At 42.2% G+C, this 22952-nt stretch overlaps 1 protein-coding gene across 1 annotated transcript in view; it reads left to right on the top strand.

The window, feature by feature from the left end:
• TTN (titin) overlaps positions 1-22952 on the top strand; it is a 274875-nt gene that overhangs the window by 75726 nt on the left and 176197 nt on the right. Inside the window, exons 52-95 of the mRNA XM_018065217.1 lie at positions 69-356; positions 469-747; positions 833-1114; positions 1209-1487; positions 1597-1875; positions 1979-2257; positions 2382-2669; positions 2795-3073; positions 3208-3489; positions 3589-3867; positions 3983-4261; positions 4368-4646; positions 4748-5035; positions 5281-5559; positions 5778-6059; positions 7103-7381; positions 7503-7784; positions 8529-8807; positions 8920-9207; positions 9359-9637; positions 9731-10009; positions 10109-10387; positions 10505-10792; positions 10915-11202; positions 11739-12020; positions 12281-12559; positions 12679-12960; positions 13113-13391; positions 13490-13777; positions 13968-14246; positions 14341-14619; positions 14716-14994; positions 15134-15421; positions 15563-15850; positions 17129-17410; positions 17861-18139; positions 18689-18970; positions 19078-19356; positions 20056-20343; positions 20454-20732; positions 20846-21124; positions 21214-21492; positions 22218-22505; positions 22643-22930. Coding sequence (XP_017920706.1) covers positions 69-356; positions 469-747; positions 833-1114; positions 1209-1487; positions 1597-1875; positions 1979-2257; positions 2382-2669; positions 2795-3073; positions 3208-3489; positions 3589-3867; positions 3983-4261; positions 4368-4646; positions 4748-5035; positions 5281-5559; positions 5778-6059; positions 7103-7381; positions 7503-7784; positions 8529-8807; positions 8920-9207; positions 9359-9637; positions 9731-10009; positions 10109-10387; positions 10505-10792; positions 10915-11202; positions 11739-12020; positions 12281-12559; positions 12679-12960; positions 13113-13391; positions 13490-13777; positions 13968-14246; positions 14341-14619; positions 14716-14994; positions 15134-15421; positions 15563-15850; positions 17129-17410; positions 17861-18139; positions 18689-18970; positions 19078-19356; positions 20056-20343; positions 20454-20732; positions 20846-21124; positions 21214-21492; positions 22218-22505; positions 22643-22930 — 12408 coding nt within the window. The remainder of the gene's footprint in view (positions 1-68; positions 357-468; positions 748-832; positions 1115-1208; positions 1488-1596; positions 1876-1978; positions 2258-2381; positions 2670-2794; positions 3074-3207; positions 3490-3588; positions 3868-3982; positions 4262-4367; positions 4647-4747; positions 5036-5280; positions 5560-5777; positions 6060-7102; positions 7382-7502; positions 7785-8528; positions 8808-8919; positions 9208-9358; positions 9638-9730; positions 10010-10108; positions 10388-10504; positions 10793-10914; positions 11203-11738; positions 12021-12280; positions 12560-12678; positions 12961-13112; positions 13392-13489; positions 13778-13967; positions 14247-14340; positions 14620-14715; positions 14995-15133; positions 15422-15562; positions 15851-17128; positions 17411-17860; positions 18140-18688; positions 18971-19077; positions 19357-20055; positions 20344-20453; positions 20733-20845; positions 21125-21213; positions 21493-22217; positions 22506-22642; positions 22931-22952) is intronic.

Genomic DNA, 22952 nt, shown 5'->3' with positions numbered 1-22952 from the left:
CAACCAACACTAAAATTACTGTGCCATTTTCCACATTGTTCTTTCTTCTCTTCTTGTGCCATGAACAGATCGAGACATTGCTCCATTCTTCACCAAACCCCTTCGAAACGTGGACAGTGTGGTTAGTGGCACCTGCAGGCTGGACTGCAAAATTGCTGGCTCCCTCCCCATGAGGGTGTCCTGGTTTAAGGATGGTAAAGAAATAGCCTCCTCTGACAGATACAGAATAGCCTTTGTGGAAGGCACAGCCTCTTTGGAAATAAGCAGAGTAGACATGAGTGATGCCGGGAATTTCACCTGTCGAGCCACAAATTCCGTGGGAAGCAAAGACTGCAGCGGAGCCCTGATTGTGCAAGGTTGGCTGGAGACTGTGCCTTTCACTCTTATGTAAATGATGTTCAAATTAAGGTATCTTCCTTTCAATGGTGCCTCTTAACTCTTTGAAATTCTTTCTTTATACTCCTTTAGAACCACCCAGTTTTGTAACTAAACCTGCATCAAAGGATGTCCTGCCTGGCTCGGTTGTGTGCCTGAAGAGCACCTTCCAAGGGTCTACCCCTTTCACAATCAGATGGTTTAAGGGTGACAAAGAGCTGGTTTCTGGTGGAAGCTGCTATATCAACAAAGAAGCTTTAGAAAGTTCCCTGGAACTATATGCAGTAAAAACCACCGATTCAGGCACATATACCTGTAAAGTCAGCAACGTGGCTGGAGCTGTGGAGTGCAGTGCAACCTTATTTGTAAAAGGTTTGCAGAATTTCCTTGACATCTTTGAGCTCCCCTTGTTAGTCCTTGCCTCTTTCTCACGTCTCTGAATGACTTCCTTCCACAGAACCTGCCACATTTGTTGAAAGGTTAGAGCCATCCCAGCTGTTAAAGAAGGGAGACACCACCCAGCTAGCCTGCAAAGTCACGGGCACCCCTCCAATTAAAATAACGTGGTTTGCAAATGATAGAGAAATTAAGGAGAGCAGCAAACACAAAATGTCTTTTGTGGAGTCCACTGCGGTTCTAAGACTTACAGATATTGCTGTCGAAGACAGTGGTGAATATATGTGTGAGGCTCAAAATGAAGCTGGTAGCGACCACTGCAGTAGCATTCTGATCGTGAAAGGTTTGTGTTCACATTGTCCCTTGTGTTACCAAAGTTATGGCCCGGGGCACAGACTCCACTCCCACTAACTCAAAATAATTCCTTTCCACTGTAGAGTCACCTTACTTTACCAAGGAATTTAAGCCCATTGAAGTGTTGAAGGAATATGATGTCATGTTGCTGGCTGAGGTGGCAGGCACGCCTCCCTTTGAGATCACTTGGTTCAAAGGTAACACCGTACTACGAAGTGGCAGGAAGTACAAAACCTTCATTCAGGATCAGCTGGTTAGCCTGCAGATCCTCAAGTTTGTAGCTGCGGACGCGGGTGAATACCACTGTCGGGTCACCAATGAGGTGGGCAGCAGCACCTGCAGTGCCAGGGTGACTTTAAGAGGTTAGTGGCAGTGCTGATGACGGACTGGCTTTTCTTTGGAGTTGATGCTTTTTGTTAAGCTGGTTTTGCTCTAGAGTCAGTATTGATTGAGAATTCGTTCTTCCACTAGAACCCCCAACCTTTGTAAAGAAGATCGAGAGCACCAGCTCCCTTAGAGGAGGCACCGCTGCCTTCCAGGCCACGCTGAAGGGCTCCCTGCCCATCACGGTAACTTGGCTAAAAGACAACGAGGAAATCACTGAAGACAATAACATAAGAATGACCTTTGAGAACAATGTGGCAAGTCTGTACCTCAGTGGCATTGAAGTCAAGCATGATGGGAAATATGTTTGCCAGGCCAAAAACGATGCAGGAATACAAAGGTGTTCCGCAGTACTCTCAGTAAAAGGTTGGTTCAGAAAGCTCACTGTGGGTTCTAGGGAAAAAAATGCAGGTATAAGCCTTTAACCGGAGCCATTCACAACCCACACCTGTCCCTTTGTTTTCCATAGAACCTGCAACAATCATTGAGGAGGCTGTGTCTATAGATGTCACCCAAGGAGACCCTGCCACTTTGCAGGTTAAATTTTCAGGGACTAAGGAGATTACAGCCAAATGGTTTAAAGATGGCCAAGAACTGGCCCTGGGCCAAAAATATAAAATCAGTGTCACTGACACTGTCTCTATACTGAAGATTATTTCTACCGAAAAGAGAGATAGTGGTGAATATACTTTTGAAGTCCAAAATGACGTCGGGAGGAGCAGCTGCAAGGCTAGCATTAACGTCTTAGGTTGGTACAGCTCTTTTATGGCGAGGAACTGGGCATTTCTATGCTCTTTCATCTCTTTCAATTTTAGGAAAAAAAGTATAAATCAGTAGATTGACTTTTTTTTAATTTATTTTTCATTGCATAGATCTTATCATACCTCCATCATTCACCAAAAAGCTGAAGAAAATGGACAGCATTAAAGGGTCTTCCATTGACTTAGAATGTATAGTGGCCGGGTCGCATCCAATAAGCATCCAGTGGTTCAAAGATGACCAAGAAATAACAGCTAGTGAAAAATACAAGTTCTCTTTTCATGACAACACTGCCTTCTTGGAAATCAGTCAGCTGGAAGGTTCAGACAGCGGCACCTACACTTGTTCTGCCACTAACAAGGCAGGGCACAACCAGTGCAGCGGCCATCTGACAGTCAAAGGTTGGCAAATTTTGTCTCTGCCTCTCGAGAACTCACTGCTCTCTCATTTCTTAATTCTTTCCTTGACTTATCAGTTCTAAAATAAACCTTCCTTTCCCCTTTCGCTTCTTCTTCTTTCACCCCAGAACCCCCTTACTTCCTGGAAAAGCCACAGTCTCAAGATGTCAATCCCAATACAAGGGTTCAGTTAAAGGCACTTGTGGGTGGCACTGCACCCATGACTATAAAGTGGTTTAAAGATAACAAAGAGTTGCACTCGGGAGCGGCTCGCTCAGTCTGGAAGGATGACACCTCCACCATCCTGGAGCTCTTTTCAGCCAAAGCTGCCGATTCGGGGACCTACATTTGCCAACTGAGCAATGATGTTGGCACAGCAACCACTAAAGCCTCTCTCTTTGTGAAAGGTCTGGTCTCTGTATCTTCTCACTGTCTTGCTTACCTAGATTTTCTTCAGGGGAGCGGGCTTGAGAAAACAGTTTTGCTCGTTGCTCTTTAGTATAAAAAATGTTCACCATCACATGTTTTTCCCCATCTTTAGAACCTCCTCAATTCATTAAGAAGCCCAGCCCAGTGCTAGTGCTGAGGAATGGACAATCCACGACATTTGAATGCCAGATAACAGGCACGCCTGAAATCAGAGTTTCTTGGTATCTGGATGGGAACGAAATAACAGCTGTTGAGAAACATGGCATTTCCTTCATTGATGGTTTAGCCACTTTCCAGATATCCAGGGCCAGGGTGGAAAATAGTGGGACTTACGTCTGTGAAGCTCAAAACGATGCAGGGACTGCAAGCTGCAGCGTTGAGTTAAAAGTGAAAGGTGTGTTACTGCTTCCCCTTTCCACTCTGGCTATGCTCCTGGCTGGTCCTTGGGTCTTCCTGGAGTAAGCGGTTCTCTGTCTCCTTTTTGAATCTTTAGAACCTCCCACCTTTATCAGAGAGCTGAAACCTGTGGAGGTAGTCAAAGACAGTGATGTGGAGCTGGAGTGTGAAGTTATGGGAACATCTCCATTCCAAGTCACTTGGCTGAGGAATAACAGGGAAATTCGGAGCAGCAAAAAATATACCTTGACTGACAGAGTGTCAGTGTTTAATCTCAACATAAACAGATGTGACCCTTCAGACACTGGTGATTACCAGTGCATCGTATCCAATGAAGGCGGCAGCTGCTCTTGCAGCGCTCGAGTATCTCTGAAAGGTCAGTTGGATGCAAGGGAGCTGGCTGCCCAATACAAATTCTGTAAAGTTTTCTTGTGATGATGGGTAGGAGTTAGATAAACCTCCTCTTCTCATACTGTCTACTTTAATCACAGAGCCACCCTCGTTCATAAAGAAGATAGAAAACATCACTACTGTTTTGAAAAGTTCTGCCACCTTTCAGAGCACTGTGGCAGGCTCTCCTCCCATTTATGTCACCTGGCTCAAGGATGATCAGATTCTGGATGAAGATGATAATGTTCACATCTCCTTTGTGAACAACGTAGCCACACTTCAAATCAGATCTGTGGATAATGGACACAGTGGGAGGTACACGTGTCAAGCCAAGAATGAGTCAGGAGTTGAGAGGTGCTATGCCTTCCTTTTAGTACAAGGTGTGTAAGCCCCTCTCAGTTCTTCTCTGGAGACAATTTCACAAGCAATACCTTTCTTCCATGGAATTATGAGTATGACTCATCCATGTTTTCATTCTTACTACAGAACCCGCTCAGATCATAGAGAAAGCTAAATCTGTCGATGTCACTGAGAAAGACCCAGTGACCTTGGAGTGTGTTGTGGCCGGAACGCCAGAACTCAAAGTCAAGTGGCTTAAAGATGGGAAACAGATTGTGCCTAGTAGATATTTTTCGATGAGTTTTGAAAACAACGTGGCCAGTTTTAGGATTCAGTCAGTAATGAAGCAAGACAGCGGCGAGTATACTTTCAAGGTGGAAAATGACTTTGGAAGCAGTAGCTGTGATGCCTACCTGAGAGTACTAGGTTTGTACTCTTGGCCCCCGTCAGTCTCCCTTATGTATATATGTCCTTGGTAAACAAGTGGCAACAATTAATGGATGTGTTTTGTTGTTTGCATTGGACAGATCAAAATATTCCTCCATCATTCACCAAAAAGTTAACCAAAATGGATAAAGTTCTAGGCTCTTCCATTCACATGGAGTGCAAAGTTTCTGGCTCACTTCCTATTAGTGCTCAGTGGTTTAAGGATGGAAAAGAAATATCTACAAGTGCAAAATACAGACTCATCTGTCATGAGAACACTGTGTCACTGGCTGTTAACAATCTGGAGTTAGAAGACACTGCGAATTACACATGCCGAGTGTCCAACGTAGCAGGGGATGCGGCGTGCAGCGGCATCTTGACTGTAAAAGGTTAGAATTTCTTAACCTCTTCCTGGCTCTTCTCTCTGGTTGCTTTTAAATGTAACACTCTTTCCTGGTGTCCTTTAAAACTAAAAATCACCATAATTCTGTTTCTTTCGATACATCTATATTGAGTTCAAGAAATATTCAGTCATTACCTCTTTTCAGTAATGTTTTCTTACATGTCCTTAAAACTGTTGAAATAACCCAACTACAAGGCATTTAATCATATGCATTTCTCTTAAAATCTGTAGAACCTCCAAGCTTCTTAGTGAAACCTGAGCGACAACAAGCCATACCTGACTCTACGGTGGAATTTAAAGCTGTGCTAAAAGGAACACCACCGTTTAAAATCAAGTGGTTTAAGGATGATGTGGAACTTGCCTCTGGACCTAAATGTTTCATTGGCTTGGAAGGGTCAACTAGCTTCTTAAATCTCTACTCAGTGGATGCTTCCAAGACTGGACAATATACTTGCCAAGTTACCAATGATGTTGGTAGCGACTCTTGCACCACAGTGTTGCTTGTGACAGGTGTGCAAGTTTGATTGTCTTATGTTTCTGTCTGACCTGTGGCTCTGGTCCTTTCTCTAATGTTTTACAATTCATCTACCCAGTCAAGAAAATACCCTCCTATTTGCCGGGCATTGTTCATGTTTCATGTTTTTCTCTTTCTTGTACTACATAATTGAACTTGTGTTATTTATATCTGTTATGTTCCCTCATAATCGCCTCTTTTCTTCGCTCTCTAGAACCACCAAAGTTTGTAAAGAAACTGGAAGCAACCAAAATAGTGAGAGCAGGTGACTCAGCACGACTTGAATGCAAGATAACTGGGTCCCCAGACATCAGAGTTGTGTGGTACAGAAATGAACATGAACTCCCAGCCAGCGATAAATACAGAATGGCTTTCATCGACTCAGTGGCCGTCTTACAGATGAATAATCTTGGTACCGAGGACACTGGGGACTTCATTTGTGAGGCTCAGAATCTTGCTGGCAGCACAAGCTGTAGTACCAAGGTTATTGTAAAAGGTAGAAGCCTCTTCTCTTCCTCATTACCCGAAGCCCACCTTCTTCTCTTCTGGCTATCAGAGCTCTTCATGGGTTTACTGTCATTTTTAGCTTCCATTTGAGATCACAGGACATTTTTCCAAATAGTATCATTTCTGTTTTTACATGTTTTTCTTAAGATTCGCTTACATATAGATAATCATTCTGAGATATTTTTCTTGTCATGCCAATGCCATAATTGTAATCACCTCAACATATTAGCCAAGCAGTTCAAATTTGATGTTTCAAACACTCAAGAAAGGAAGGCATTTTAAAATTAACTTTTGCCTTCAGTCAACTTATAAATATATCATCATCCTCAGCATGATCTTTATCTTTTATTTAAAACAAAATCTATTTACTACATATATCCCAAGGTTCAAGCAATAGAGGTTTTAACCTTACATTTACAACAGGATAATTATATATATTTTTTCTCCCTCCAAAACTAGTTTCTAGTTTTTAAAATAAGATCACTATACCTTGTTGTAAATAGTATTAGTATTTTCCACAGTATTTGTCACAGAATCTAAATTTGTCATATTGTGAGGCAGTTATTGCAAAAACCATTTGTTGATGTAGAAGACTTAGAGCACAGATGTTGTGATAACTTCCAAGTATCCCAACAGTAAAGCACATACAAAAAAATTTCATCCCTGAAGTCAGGACCCCATACCTCATGCAGATCATATTAATCCTTACACTTGGGTTTAGACGTGTGTTTGGTTTTTGTTTTGTTTTACAATTTCACATCAATCTTTACTAAATTAGTAAAGTGGTGTAGATAGAATGTTGAGCTGCTCAGTAAGGTTGTCTGGGGTCTAGTCTGGGTCCTCAGCCAGTGAAGCCAAGTGATTCTATAAAGGCCCTATTGCTTCTCTGAAGCTATTATTCTTCAACACTAAAGTGATAGTGCCAAACCTGTGTTAGTATTTTGACTCTTTCTTCCAATTTTTAAACAAAGAAATAAAATCATTATATGGAGTTACGTAGCCTAGTTCATGAGGAATTCTTGTGTTTTACAGAACCACCTGTTTTTAGCAGCTTCCCTCCTGTGGTAGAAACCCTTAAAAATGCTGAAGTTAGTATTGAGTGTGAACTTTCGGGAACACCACCATTCGAGGTGGTTTGGTACAAAGATAAGCGACAACTCCGAAGTAGCAAGAAATACAAGATTGCATCCAAAAATTTCCATGCAAGTATTCACATCCTCAATGTTGACACTTCAGACATTGGTGAATACCACTGCAAAGCACAGAACGAAGTGGGAAGTGATACTTGCATTTGTATTGTAAAGCTAAAAGGTAAGCCTTATTTCCTGCACGTGGCAGGAATGGCAGGAAACTGCAAAATGGTTATTTGTCTTCTCTTTTTCATTATCTGGACAATCTTTCCAACAATCTCCATCCATCTTTCCCTGTTCAGAACCACCAAGATTTGTCTCCAAGCTGAACAGCCTCACTGTTGTAGCTGGTGAGCCTGCTGAGTTACAAGCATCCATAGAAGGCACCCAGCCTATTTCTGTCCAGTGGCTTAAAGAGAAGGAAGAAGTGGTTAGAGAAAGTGAAAACATCAGAATTACATTTGTGGAAAATGTTGCCACTCTGCAGTTTTCAAAAGCAGAACCAGCCAATGCTGGGAAGTATATCTGCCAAATCAAGAATGACGGTGGAATGAGGGAAAACATGGCCACGTTGACTGTTTTAGGTTGGTACAATATGGTGCAGCAGTTCTCTGATATAAGGAGGTACCAAACACTGAGATGACTTAAAAAGAGATAGTGGTAGAATTTCCCTTTTTTAATTTCAGAACTACATCGATCCTCACCTATTTCAGAGGTTTATGGAAAAGGACCTTTCAAGCACTCTTTTCTGTGTCTGTGATCCTAACAAAAATTAACCATTTTTATTGTTTTCTTGATGAATTAGCAGAGAAAATCATGACTGTCTTTTGTTTAACCATGAAAAAAATGAGAGTCCAATGTATGCTGCAAGGAGATTTTTTTTTCTCAAGTATTAGTGTTTAAGCTGACAGATACTCCAAAGATCAAAGTTTGATAAGAATGACTCACACTTTCATCTTTGGGCATATTCGTTTTTAATTTTGCAGTTGTTTGAATAACAACTTTCAAAAAGCTGTCTTTAGCATCTTAACGTAGAGCAGCAATACTGAGCAATTCATAGGAACATGTGGGCTTTGTTCTAGAGAGGGTCAAGTACAAATCAGTATATGACATTGAATTATTTCAGAAGTTGAATAATGTGAAAACATATTTCTTAATAATTCCATAATTTCATGACAGCATGTAATTATGGATTCTCATTTTAAGGTCTAGAGAAAGAGGGCCTGAAGTTATCCATATCATTGAAAGAAACAGTGTTAATGAATTTGATAGTAGAGACAAGGTGAAGCTAACAGGGTTTAACAGATGGCTATCACGTTTTATTTCAGAACCTGCGGTCATTGTCGAGAAAGCAGGTTCGATGACGGTCACTGTAGGAGAAACGTGCACTCTGGAGTGTAAGGTGGCTGGCACTCCCGAACTCTCAGTTGAATGGTACAAGGATGGAAAGCTGTTGACCAGCAGCCAAAAACACAAATTTAGTTTCTACAACAAAATCTCTTCCTTAAAGATTCTCGCTGTTGAAAAACAGGATGCAGGCACATACACTTTCCAGGTTCAAAATAATGTTGGAAAAAGCAGCTGCACAGCCGTGGTCGATGTTTCAGGTTAGTTGCGACGTGTTCTTCCCATTGCTCAGCAAAGTCCTTTCACAAGCTTTCTTCCCTCGAGTCTCTTCTACTCTTTCAAACCTCAAGTCTCTTACCTCTCTTCACGCAGACCGAATGGTTCCTCCCTCTTTCACACGAAGACTGAGAGATACCATTGGAGTGCTGGGTACATCTTGCATCTTGGAGTGCAAAGTAGCCGGATCATCACCAATCTCTGTTGCCTGGTTTCATGAGAAAACCAAGATTGTCAGTGGAGCGAAGTACCAAACTACCTTTTCAGATAACGTCTGCACGTTGCAGCTCAATTCTCTGGACTCATCAGATATGGGCAGTTACACATGTGTGGCTGCTAATGTCGCTGGGTCTGATGAGTGCCGTGCAGTGTTGGCTGTACAAGGTCAGTGTCAGACACTCACATCCTTTCTTGCAAGTTCTTCTTTGGGTGGCCATCCCTGCTGACACATTCAAAAGGTGTCTTCTTTTTGATAAAAGTTGCAACTAAATCTGAAACTGACAGGATCTTTTCATTGTCCTCCTTGCTCGTATAGAACCACCCTCTTTTGTGAAGGAACCTGAACCTTTGGAAGTACTACCAGGCAAAAACATCACCTTCACAAGTGTTATTAGAGGAACCCCTCCATTTAAGGTCGGCTGGTTCAGAGGCGCCAGGGAACTGGTGAAAGGAGACAGGTGCAACATCTATTTTGAAGACACTGTGGCGGAACTGGAATTATTTAATGTCGACATCTCTCACAGTGGGGAATACACCTGCGTGGTTTCTAACAACGCTGGCCAAACGTCCTGCACTACCCGTCTCTTTGTGAAAGGTTTGCTCCCGTGCATTCTGCTTCCTGCTTTTTAAGTGGCATCTTCGTTCGTGTTTTCACTGTGTTTAACGGCTATGCTTTGTCACTCCCCAGAACCAGCTGTGTTTGTGAAGAAACTGAGCGATCACTTTGTAGAACCAGGGAAATCCATCATTTTGGAAAGCACCTACATGGGAACACTCCCCATTTCCGTTACGTGGAAAAAGGATGGTTTCACCATAACACCCTCTGAAAAATGCAGCATAGTCACAACAGAGAAGACCTGCATCCTGGAAATTCTGAACAGCACGAAACGAGATGCAGGACAGTATTCCTGCGAGATTGAAAACGAGGCGGGAAGGGACGTTTGTGAAGCTCTGGTGTCTACATTAGGTGTGTTATTCTCAGATGACTGGCATTTGTCTAATGTGAGGCATGGTTTGTGTGGTTTTCTCTAATCCCAGTTGCTGATCATGAACCTTTCCTCTTTAGAACCACCTTATTTTGTTACGGAACTGGAGCCTCTGGAGGCATCAGTGGGAGATTCAGTTTCTTTACAATGCCAAGTTGCTGGGACCCCAGAAATTACAGTGTCTTGGTACAAAGGCGATACCAAGTTACGGCCGACTCCTGAATACAGGACTTACTTTACAAACAATGTGGCCACACTTGTTTTTAATAAAGTGAACATCAATGACAGTGGAGAGTACACATGTAAAGCAGAAAACAGTATTGGAACTGCCTCTTCTAAGACTGTCTTCAGAATCCAAGGTGATGATTTTATTTTACAAATTAAGGAATTTCTTCTTCCTTATCTTCACACTTGACTTTATGGGGAAACTTTTGTTTCACGTACTAATGCCTCAAGTATTACTTGTCTTCCTGCAGAGCGCCAGCTCCCACCTTCCTTTGCAAGACAATTAAAGGACATTGAACAAACTGTTGGGTTACCAGTTACCCTCACTTGTCGACTGAATGGCTCCGCACCCATCCAAGTGAGCTGGTACAGAGATGGGGTACTTTTACGAGATGATGAAAATCTACAGACATCGTTTGTAGATAATGTGGCAACTTTAAAAATTTTGCAAACAGACTTGAGTCACTCTGGCCAGTACTCTTGTTCAGCTTCTAATCCACTTGGGACAGCGTCTTCCAGTGCTAGACTGACAGCAAGAGGTTTGTTCCCATGTTACTCTTTTTCTCTTTGCAAACCATGACTTCCTATTCATTGTCAAAGTAGAAGTAGCCAGTAAAGAACAACAGCAAAAAGTATGTTGATTTTTCTTCTCATCTTCCAGAACCTAAGAAATCTCCCTTCTTTGACATCAAGCCTGTATCTATAGATGTTATTGCTGGGGAAAGTGCTGACTTTGAATGTCATGTTACTGGTGCTCAACCAATGCGAATTACTTGGTCAAAAGATAATAAAGAGATCCGTCCTGGAGGAAACTACACAATTACATGTGTGGGAAACACTCCCCATTTGAGAATTCTTAAAGTAGGCAAAGGAGACTCTGGTCAATATACTTGCCAAGCAACCAATGATGTTGGCAAAGACATGTGCTCAGCTCAACTCAGTGTAAAAGGTATCTCTACATGGCACTGACCGATACTTGTTCTCTCCCATGTTGCATAATTTTCTTCAGAAAAGTTTCTTTATTTTTTAAATATTTGGGATGAACTAACTGGATCGTATTAGAATTTGTATATTAGTGTTGGCAACATTAATCAAAGTTCTATTTTCCTTTTTATTTTGTTTTTTAAATTAGTGTATCTCTAAGTATAATCTTATCAGAGTGTTGTTTATGTGAAATTTGTTAAATGTCATTTCCTCTCCCTTTTTCATTCTTTTCCTGTCATATGGCATTCTGAATTATCATTTTGATCAAATACTTCTATAATACCTTAACTTACATGTTTTAGTTTCTATATCCAGACTACGAGATTAACTTGTCAAGTAAATTCTCTATTAAAAATAGTAAAAGCTTAAAAGAAAAACATAAATATTTTATCATGAAATTCTCAGAAAGTACATATATTCTTAATAATAAACAAGATTAAATTAGGTATTTATAAAATCTTAAGCTACAAACATAAGATGTTTCTTCCTTTGACTTACTAGAACCTCCAAAGTTTGTTAAGAAATTAGAAGCTTCAAAAGTTGCAAAGCAGGGAGAATCCATCCACCTGGAATGCAAAATAAGTGGTTCTCCAGAAATCAAAGTTTCATGGTTCCGAAATGACAGTGAACTTCATGAGAGCTGGAAGTACAACATGTCCTTTGTGGACTCGGTGGCAGTGCTCACCATCAATGAAGCCAGCACAGAGGACAGTGGGGACTACATCTGTGAAGCCCATAACGGTGTTGGGGACGCCAGCTGCAGCACAGCCCTGACCGTCAAAGGTTAGATACACTAAGTCCCTTGCGTTCTTCCTTCTCCTCTGATCTGGATTCTTTCTCAGCAGTGTTCTGAGCTCCAAAACAAAAAGGCCAGTGAATGGGAATTTGCTTGCAATTCTTAAACTAGCTTTTATGACTTGTCCTTTCTTATGTTCGTGTACTGTCATACGGTCACACCAGGCACTGAATGATTCAGACTCTAACATATTTTTCCCTTGTCTTAGGCAACTGCTCTCATTGTTTATCTTCTTTTCTTCTGGTAGCACCTCCTGTTTTCACCCAGAAGCCTTCTCCAATAGGAGCCCTTAAAGGTTCTGATGTTGTCTTCCAATGTGAAATTTCGGGAACTCCCCCATTTGAAGTGGTGTGGGTTAAAGATCGAAAGCAAGTTCGAAGCAGCAAGAAGTTTAAAATCACCTCAAAAAATTTTGATGCAAGTCTTCATATCCTTAACCTGGAAGCCGCCGATGTAGGAGAATATCACTGCAAAGCTACTAATGAGGTGGGAAGTGACGCATGTGTTTGCACTGTCAAGTTCAAAGGTTTGTATCCATGGGCCCAAAAACATATGCCTCTTGCTTTCATCCTTTCTTGCTTGACCAGTAATGTATTTGGCTGTGATTCTCATCTTTCTTCTCTAACCTCAAATTTCTTTCATTAGAACCCCCACGATTTGTGAAAAAGCTCAGTGACACCTCAACCCTTGTTGGGCATGCTGTTGAGTTGCAGGCTGTAGTGGAAGGCTTCCAGCCCATTTCTGTCGTCTGGTTGAAAGATAAAGGTGAAGTCATCAGAGAGAGTGAAAACACTAGGATTTCATTTGTTGATAATGTTGCAACCCTCCAACTTGGGAGCCCAGAGGCGTCTAACTCTGGAAAATATGTGTGTCAAATCAAAAATGATGCCGGAATGAGAGAGTGCTCAGCAATCTTGACTGTCCTAGGTTAGTAACAGAGTGCAGACTGAGGGGGAAAATGTCCATTTGATTGACCTATGACATCGCCTGCAAATATTATTCTTACCCAGTAATATACTGAGTATACTCTTGGTTTGAAAGATGACTTTGTGTTCAATGCAATATACTTCTTCTTTTAGAACCAGCCAGAATCATTGAGAAACCAGAACCCATGACTGTCACTACTGGAAATCCTTTCGCATTAGAGTGTGTAGTGACTGGAACACCAGAACTTTCAGCCAAGTGGTTCAAAGATGGGAGAGAAATAGCTGCAGACAGCAAACATCACATCACATTCGTCAACAAAGTGGCTTCCCTTAAAATCCCTTGTGCAGAAATGAGTGACAAGGGGTTATACAGCTTTGAAGTGAAGAACAGTGTTGGTAAAAGTAACTGCACTGTTTCTGTCCACGTTTCTGGTGAGTAGTATGAGGTTTTCGTGAATATATCATTTTCCCTGGGGCAAAAAAATAAAGCTTCTCTTTCAATGGAAAACTCCGCTTCTCCATCCACATAGATCGGGTTGTGGCTCCTTCCTTCATCCGCAAGCTGAAGGACATCAACACCATCGTCGGGGCTTCAGTGGTTTTGGAGTGCAGGGTCTCCGGCTCCGCCCCCATCTCCGTGGGCTGGTTTCAGGATGGCAATGAGATCGTCAGTGGGCCTAAATGCCAGTCCAGCTTTTCGGAAAACGTTTGCACTTTGAATCTGAGCTTCTTGGAGCCCTCTGACACAGGCACATACACGTGTGTGGCCGCCAACATAGCTGGATCAGATGAATGCTCGGCGGTCCTGACTGTCCAAGGTCAGTGTTCAGGGTCCAGACCGCTGCTTCTCCAGCGCCTCCACCACGTGGCTTAGTGCCTGCCTTGTGGGGGATTTCTGTATTTTGTCTTCGTGCGTAGTCTTAGTTGCTTTTTCTTCAGGTAGCGAAAAGCACTGCTTACTTGGATTCCTTTTTTCTCTCGATCCTTCCCCTCCTCTGGGGTCTCTAGAACCACCTTCTTTTGAACAAACCCCTGACTCTGTGGAAGTGCTCCCTGGAACGAGCCTCACATTCACCAGTGTCATCAGAGGCACCCCGCCTTTCAAGGTCAAATGGTTTAAAGGCAGCAGGGAGCTGGTGTCTGGGGAGTCGTGCAGCATCTCTCTGGAAGACTTCATCACGGAACTGGAGTTATTTGAGGTGGAGCCCTTGCAAAGCGGGGATTACTCCTGCCTCGTGACTAACGATGCTGGCAGTGCTTCCTGTACGGCGCATCTTTTTGTGAAAGGTTTGCGCTTTCCTCCTAAAGCACGTATCTTTAACATTTTTTCTGATTCTTTACTTGAAGATGTCAATGCTGCCTCTGTGTTTTCTCCTCATAGAACCGGCCACCTTTGTGAAAAGATTGGCCGATTTCAGTGTCGAGACAGGAAATCCCATCGTTCTTGAGGCCACGTTTACGGGTACACCTCCCATCTCAGTGAGCTGGATGAAGAATGAGTTTGCCCTTACACAGTCTCAGAATTGTAGTATCACTATGACAGAAAAATCTACCATCCTGGAAATCCTCGAGAGCACGATAGAGGATTATGCACAATACAGTTGCCTAATAGAAAATGAGGCCGGTCAAGATATTTGTGATGCTGTGGTGTCTGTCTTAGGTGTGTTGACAGTTACCTCCTCTTATTGCTCTCTTTTCTTTCTTTCCAAACATCCTCTTTAGTTAGAGTGACTGATTATCATCCTTTCTACCTCAGAACCGCCTTATTTCATTGAGCCTCTGGAACACGTGGAAGCAGTCATCGGAGAACCTATAACTTTACAGTGTAAAGTGGATGGAACCCCAGAAATCAGAATTTCTTGGTATAAAGAACACACAAAGCTACGATCAGCTCCTGCATATAAAATGCAATTCAAAAATAACGTTGCCTCCTTGGTGATCAACAAAGTGGATCACAGTGACGTGGGAGAATATACCTGCAAGGCAGAAAACATTGTGGGAGCAGTGGCTTCTTCATCCGTGCTTGTTATCAAAGGTGATGATGGTTTTCTCTACAAGCCTCACTGTGTGTTGACAGATCCATTTTCTTAAAAACCTCACAATGTTAATGGGTTGAAATACGCCATGGTTGTTTTCTCTCTTGTAAATAAGGATTGTCTATAACTTCTTTACAGAGCGCAAACTTCCACCTTCCTTTGCAAGAAAACTGAAGGATGTTCAGGAGACTCTTGGCTTCCCAGTTGCATTTGAATGCCGCATCAATGGCTCAGAACCTCTCCAAGTGTCTTGGTACAAGGACGGGGTACTTTTGAAAGATGATGCTAATCTGCAAACATCTTTTGTTCACAATGTAGCAACTCTTCAGATTTTGCAAACTGACCAGAGCCATGTTGGTCAGTACAATTGCTCGGCTTCGAATCCCCTTGGGACTGCCTCATCCAGTGCGAAGCTCATCCTCTTAGGTGAGTAACTCATCACATGACCTCTTCATTATAAAGCAGTTTCACTGCACCCAACCAGCAAGGACTGGTGCGACTTGGTGTCTGCTCCACGTCTGAGAGCATGAAAACTGGAGTCACCGTGTTGCTCTTCATTCTTTCCAGAGCATGAAGTACCTCCTTTCTTTGACCTCAAGCCTGTGTCAGTAGACCTGGCTCTTGGAGAAAGTGGTTCTTTCAAATGTCACGTAACTGGAACTGCACCAATCAAAATCACTTGGGCTAAAGATAACCGAGAGATTCGTCCTGGAGGCAACTACAAGATGACTTTGGTTGAAAATACTGCCACTCTGACGGTTCTCAAAATAGGCAAAGGCGATGCTGGGCAGTACACCTGCTATGCAAGCAATGTCGCCGGAAAAGACTCTTGTTCTGCTCATCTGGGTGTGCAAGGTACTTGTTGGAGCGAAGTAGCGAGGGCTCATTTCAACTTCTGACATGATAGCAGGAAGTGTGTACTTGAAAGATGTGTTTAGGACTAGGGTTTGGGAATTGGAAGTGATTCAGCAAATCTAGGGTCTTCTAGATGGGAGCAAGTTTTTAATTAAAAAATTATATATATATATATATATTTAAAAAACTGGTCAAACATGGACTGAGGGCCCATGTACAATGGCTGAAAATAGAGACTAGAGAGAGAACAGGAACTTTTCACAGAATTGTAAGATAATCGAAGTTTGAAAGAAACTATCTTTGGACAATAAAAGGAAGTTGTCTCGAATGATATATTTTTCCACAGTAGTTTGTAAATTAATGGTTTTGTTCCTCACCTCAAACTATAGAGCCCTTCAAGAAGAGTCAGATTGTGTCAAATTCTTCTCTTCTGTTAGCCTCACTTAAATAATAGTGGAAGTCAGGGGACTGGAGAGTACATTAATATCTTACATCATGGAAGGCAACCATGTCTCAATGTAGCAAAAACAATTCCTGTTTGCTGTGGTCAGAAATTAACTCAGTGAGCTGCTGGTCTAACTCATGAGAGCATTTTTAAAGACTTTTTGTGGTGATAGTTTATAAATAACTTGAAATTTAAATAGAGTTATATTCAGCAGCCCATGTGCCCTGTGACATATTGCTAATTATTTTATCTCCCCTAAACTTGAATTTGCTGATTCAGTTAATGAAGAAAGTATTGCTCTCCCCACTTCAAAGGGCTGTCATAGAGGTTGAAGAAATATCTATTAAAGTCCTATAGGAGAAAATAGCACTTTAAAATATTAAGATATCTGAGCCAGTTTTGCTACTCTGACTCTTCCTGGCACGTAACTGATATCTCTGCAGCCATAGGAAATGACAGACCTGTACTGGTTCACATACAAGAAAGTAATCAGATGCTCTTAATCCCTGTAAACCATAGAATGCTTTCACCAACAGATACACACTCTGCCTCTGATCTTGCACAAAGAAGTGATTCTTTTGCTGGTAGGAGGATTGCACAAGGATTAATGTCTCTTCTTCCTTCCTTTTGCAATAATATTTGATGTGGGTCCTTACAAAAGTAAACGCATTTTACTTGAGGATTTAGATTTCACCTACCTATTCTTTCTTGAACTGTAGCAAGTAAATATGTTTTCCAGCGCTAAAGACCTCTCTGTTTGAGTTTTCCCTTCATCCTGAATTATACGTGTCTTTCCCATCTCTTCCCTTGTGTTTTCTTTCTTGCTTCCATAGAACCGCCCAGGTTCATTAAGAAGCTAGAACCTTCAAGAATCGTGAAACAAGATGAATCTACAAGATACGAATGTAAAATAGGAGGGTCTCCAGAAATCAAAGTTTTATGGTACAAGGGCGAGACTGAAATTCAAGAGAGCAGTAAATTCCGAATGTCGTTCGTGGACTCAGTGGCAGTGTTGGAAATGCACGGGCTTAGTGTGGAAGACAGCGGAGATTACACCTGTGAGGCCTCCAATGCCGCCGGCAGTGCAAGCAGCACCACCTCCTTGAAAGTTAAAGGTCAGCTCTTATCTCTCTGTCTTGTAAATTGAGATATAATTGCTTTACAATGTCGTGTTTGTTTCTGCTGCACAACAGTGTGAATCAGCTATAAGTATACAAATATCCCCTCCTTCTTGAGCCCCATTCCCCATCCCACCCCTCTAGGTCATCCCAGAGCACCTAGTTGAGTTCCCTGTGCTATACAGCAGCTTCCCACTAGCTATCTGGGACAAACTGGGAGAGTAGCATTTACCCATCTTTTATGTCTTGCACATCCTAGCTGTCCTCTCAATTCCCTGTTGGACTCTCCATCGAGGTTCTAAAAGTTTTAAAGGATATAATAGAAAATTAGATGTGATACTGTCTCTCTATGTTGGAATAGACAACTGATTTTTACTTGTAAATACATACTTAGAGAATACAGCCTAATTTCCCTTTCTTTCTAACTTGATTTTCTTCCAACTTTAGAACCACCCATTTTCCGCAAAAAGCCTCATCCCATTGAAACACTGAAAGGAGCTGATGTTCACCTTGAATGTGAGCTTCAGGGCACTCCCCCATTCCAAGTTTCATGGCATAAAGACAAGAGAGAACTTAGAAGTGGCAAGAAGTACAAGATCATGTCTGAGAACTTCCTGACGAGTATTCACATTCTGAGCGTCGATGCTGCGGACATTGGGGAGTATCAGTGTAAAGCCACGAATGATGTGGGGAGTGACACCTGTGTTGGTTCCATCACTCTGAAAGGTTAGAGTCACTTCAGCCTCTTGTGCTTACTGGTATTTTCCTTCTAACTTTAATACTCTGTTGACCCCTCAGCTCTTGCTCCATCCTTTTCCTCTAGTGTATCTTCTACTTTCCCCCTTTCTCATTTCCTAAATCTTTTTATGTTTAGTGTGCATTTCAAATCCTACTAAGTACCCTTTTAAACAGTTTTCCCAATAGATTTTGATTGGATTAGAAAGCTAGACAGACGAAGGTGTTCAACTCCTTCTGCTTAACACAAATTCTAGGAGGGTTCCCTGGTGGTCTAGTGGTTAGGACACGACACTTTCACTTGGTGGCCCAGGATTCAGTCCCTGGTCTGGAGATTGAGATCCCACAAGCCTTGTGGCAAGGCCAGAAAAGTACAAAATTCTGATGCATTCTTGCTCCCACTCACCAGAAATGCCTCTTTAAGAAATGGAAAGAGTGCGTGATCACTAGTTTGATTCCTGGCATTGATGGCTTTGAGGGAAATACTCTTAGCCCCACACCTTTTAAATCTTTTTTTTTTTTTTGCCCCCTTTTCATCAGCACCACCAAGGTTTGTGACAAAGCCCAGTGATGTTTCTACCATCGTTGGTGAAGAAGTTCAGCTTCAGGCTACTCTTGAAGGCGCTGAGCCCATTTCCGTGGTGTGGTTCAAAGACAAGGGGGAGATCGTCAGAGAAAGTGACAACATATGGATCTCTTATTCAGAAAACACTGCAACCCTACAGTTTTCAAGAGCAGAAACAGCCAACGCTGGGAAATACACCTGTCAGATCAAAAACGATGCCGGAATGCAAGAGTGTTTTGCCACGGTGTCCATCCTCGGTTAGTGCTGAGAGAATGTCATCATGAATACACTTACCAGTACCTGGGTCTTCTTTAGCTTTTCCATGGGATTTTAACACTTGAATGCAATTCATATCTCATTCCAGAGCCTGCAGCAATTGTGGAAAAGCCGGGATCCATAAAAGTGACCACAGGAGACACGTGCACTTTGGAGTGCTTGGTCACCGGCACACCCGAGCTCACGACCAGGTGGTTTAAGGATGGAAAAGAGCTGACAAGTGACAACAAATACAAAATAAGCTTCTTCAACAAAGTGTCTGGCCTTAAGATCATCAATGCGGCCCCCAGTGACAGTGGGGTGTACAGTTTTGAGGTGCAGAACCCTGTGGGCAAAGACAGCTGCACGGCCTCAGTGCAAGTTTCAGGTTGGTTGGTTGGGTTTTTGTTTCAGTGTTAGCATAGTATAGTTCCTGCTTTACATATATGTGTATGAGACGCTCCATATTCTACTGTGTGACATGAGTCTCACATTCTGTGACAGCGAAATTAGAGGTAATGTGCCTATTCTGTTGTTGTTCAGTTGCTGAGCCATGTCTGACTCTTTGCAGCCCCATGGAGTGTAGCATGCCCGGCTTCCCTGTCATTCACTATCTCCTGCATGCCAGGCTTCCCTGTCATTCACTATCTCCCAGAGCTTCCTCAAACTCATGTCTATTGAATCAACGATGCCATCCAGCCATCTCATTATAGAGATAGGAGAAAAGCAAGCCCAAAAGTTCTGTTCCTGTCTCTTGGAGGAATTACCATGATTCAGGGTGGTAGGAATAAAACTTAATTCTCGAGTAAGGAATAAGGATGCTGTGGTTTTCTACTGTCAGTTATGGTGGAATAATTCTCCACATAATGATACACAGCAAAGAGAGACCAAAATTCCGAAGTCAACTAGTACATCTTGCCCATTGATTCTCAAAGCTTTCCATTGTGTGAAGCCTCAGGCAGTTCTTTGATACCCCCAGAAAAGACCCAGATGGATCTAGGGATATTCCATCAAAAAGACAATAATTCTCTCTTCAAATCATTTTATAACTGAGGTCCCTTGTTTGTTTGATTTTTATCACATTCAGACCGAACTGTTCCTCCTTCGTTCACAAGAAGATTGAAAGAGACAAATGGTCTGTCTGGTTCCTCGGTGGTAATGGAGTGTAAAGTCTATGGATCACCTCCAATCTCTGTCTCCTGGTTCCATGAAGGAAACGAGATTAGCACTGGAAGGAAATACCAGACCACCCTGACGGATAACACATGTGCTTTAACTGTGAACATGCTGGAAGAATCAGATGCTGGCAACTACACGTGTATAGCTACTAATGTGGCCGGTTCTGATGAGTGTAGTGCTCCTTTGACTGTGAGAGGTCAGTCAAAAATACAGTAAAATATAATTACATTTCATTATGCATTGAACATTTTTATAATCAAAATTCAAAATTGTTAACCTTTTTCTGATATGTGCTTTTTTGTTTAGAACCACCATCTTTTGTTCAGAAACCTGACCCCATGGATGTTTTAACTGGAACCAACGTAACCTTCACAAGCATTGTAAAAGGAACACCCCCTTTCAGTGTTAGCTGGTTCAAGGGCAGCACTGAACTAGTACCAGGGGACAGATGTAATGTGTCTTTGGAGGATTCAGTTGCTGAACTGGAGTTGTTTGATGTAGATACATCACAGAGCGGGGAGTATACCTGCATCGTTACTAATGAAGCTGGCAAAGTTTCTTGTACAACGCATCTCTACGTAAAAGGTTTGTTTGACTGCTATTCTGCATTTTTACAGTTAACATGGGTGAAGTACTAGATATCCCCATATCTATGTGTATATGTGTTTGATATCATATTTTCTATTTGTCTGCTACAGCCCCAGCCAGATTTGTAAAGAAGCTCAATGATTACAGCATAGAGAAAGGAAAACCTCTGATCCTAGAGGGTACATTCACTGGAACTCCTCCCATTTCCGTGACATGGAAGAAAAATGGCATAAACGTAACTCCATCTCAGAGGTGTAACATAACCACAACTGAAAAATCTGCGATCCTGGAAATCCCAAGCAGCACAGTGGAGGACGCAGGACAGTACAACTGTTACATTGAGAACACTTCTGGAAAAGACTCCTGTTCAGCACAGATCCTGATACTAGGTTCGTTGTGATTGCACTTTCCCATCTTTGCATACATGTAGCCATCCTGGCATGCGTCCTTCATGACTGATTCTCTCTCTTGGCTGTAGAACCACCATATTTTGTCAAGCAGTTGGAGCCTGTGAAGGTGACTGTTGGAGATTCTGCCTCTTTACAATGCCAGCTTGGTGGGACCCCTGAAATTGCAGTGTCCTGGTTTAAAGGAGATACAAAATTGAGACCTACTGCTACCTACAAGATGCATTTTAGGAACAACGTTGCTACACTGGTTTTCAACCAGGTTGATAGTAATGACAGCGGAGAATATATCTGCAGAGCTGAAAACAGTGTGGGAGAAGTTTCTTCATCAACTTTCCTGACTGTTCAAGGTGATTGCAATATTTTTAAAGTGAATGAATGTGTTTCTTTTAAAATATCTGGTGAGGGTTTTCTTTTTGGGAAAATCTTTCTAAATGCAAAGTTTTCTGCTTAAGTAGTTCTACCTACAAATCAGCAGATTATCTTTTTCGATCACCTTTACAGAGAGAAATAAAATGACTAAATCTTCAGTTAGAAGGATCATGCCATCATTTGCCTCTATAATTAAATCTTTAAGAAAAACAAATAACCATATTTTTAAATCCCTACTCCCTGAGTGTCTCATTCAGATTGCTGGAAGGCAGTCTTAAAAAGGAAGAGAATCTGCTACATGCCAGAAATATACCTTAAACTAATCAGTTTTTCTGTTGGCTTACATATTTTTATACCTGCCATGCATCAGTGTCAGTCACTCAGTCGTGTCCGACTCTGCAACCCCACGAGCTGTAGTCCACCAGGCTCCTCTGTCCCTGGGATTCTCCAGGCAAGAATACTGGAGTGGGTTGCCATTCCCTTCTCCGTACCATGCATGAGCATGCCATCAAATTAAAACTTTTGCTCCAAAAATTTCCCTGCTTTTCCCTGAATCCAAGTCAATTCAAGAGTTGTGAATACCTCCTGATATCCTGATATTTTTATAGAAATTCCATTATCTAGGTAACAATAATTGCGAGAAGAATATTCAGTAAATTCAAAATGTCCAGAAGTATTCATTACTTTAATTCTCTTCCTACAGAGCAAAAGCTTCCACCAGCATTTTCTCGACAGTTGCGAGACATTCAGGAAACAGTTGGGCTGCCAGTTGTTTTTGAGTGCGCCGTCAGTGGATCAGAACCTATCTCAGTGTCTTGGTTTAAAGATGGCAGGCCGGTGAAAGACAGCCCCAACGTACAAGCATCATTTTTAGATAATGTGGCCACTCTAAACATTTTTCAAACCGATCGGAGTTTTGCAGGCCAATATTCTTGCACAGCTACAAATCCTATAGGATCGGCTTCTTCCAGTGCCAGACTCATTCTCACAGGTGCGTGAATTCCTAAGCTTCTATTTTTGTAAGTTAAAATTGTTAGAACCAAATTTGAAATTAGAGGAGGATGATCTGCATGACCTAGGATGGTCAGGTATGGAGCCTGAAACCTTGTCTTTCTGCTGTCCTCCCAGAGGGGAAGAACCCCCCCTTCTTTGACATCCCTCTGGCCCCTGTGGATGCTGTGGTGGGAGAGAGTGCAGACTTTGAGTGCCACGTGACTGGGACACAGCCGATAAAGGTCGCCTGGGCTAAAGACAACAGAGAGATCCGAAGTGGTGGAAACTACCAGATTAGTTATGTGGAAAACAGTGCCCACCTGACCATCCTAAAAGTGGACAAAGGAGACTCTGGACAGTACACCTGCTATGCTGTCAATGAAGTGGGGAGGGACTCCTCTACAGCTCAGCTCAATATAAAAGGTATCTTTGCATATCATAGCCT

Source organism: Capra hircus, chromosome 2, assembly GCF_001704415.2.
Source record: "Capra hircus breed San Clemente chromosome 2, ASM170441v1, whole genome shotgun sequence".
In the NCBI taxonomy this organism is placed as follows: domain Eukaryota; kingdom Metazoa; phylum Chordata; class Mammalia; order Artiodactyla; family Bovidae; genus Capra; species Capra hircus.
Note: the sequence above shows the minus strand (reverse complement) of the source record. Positions and strands in the feature narration are given on the sequence as shown.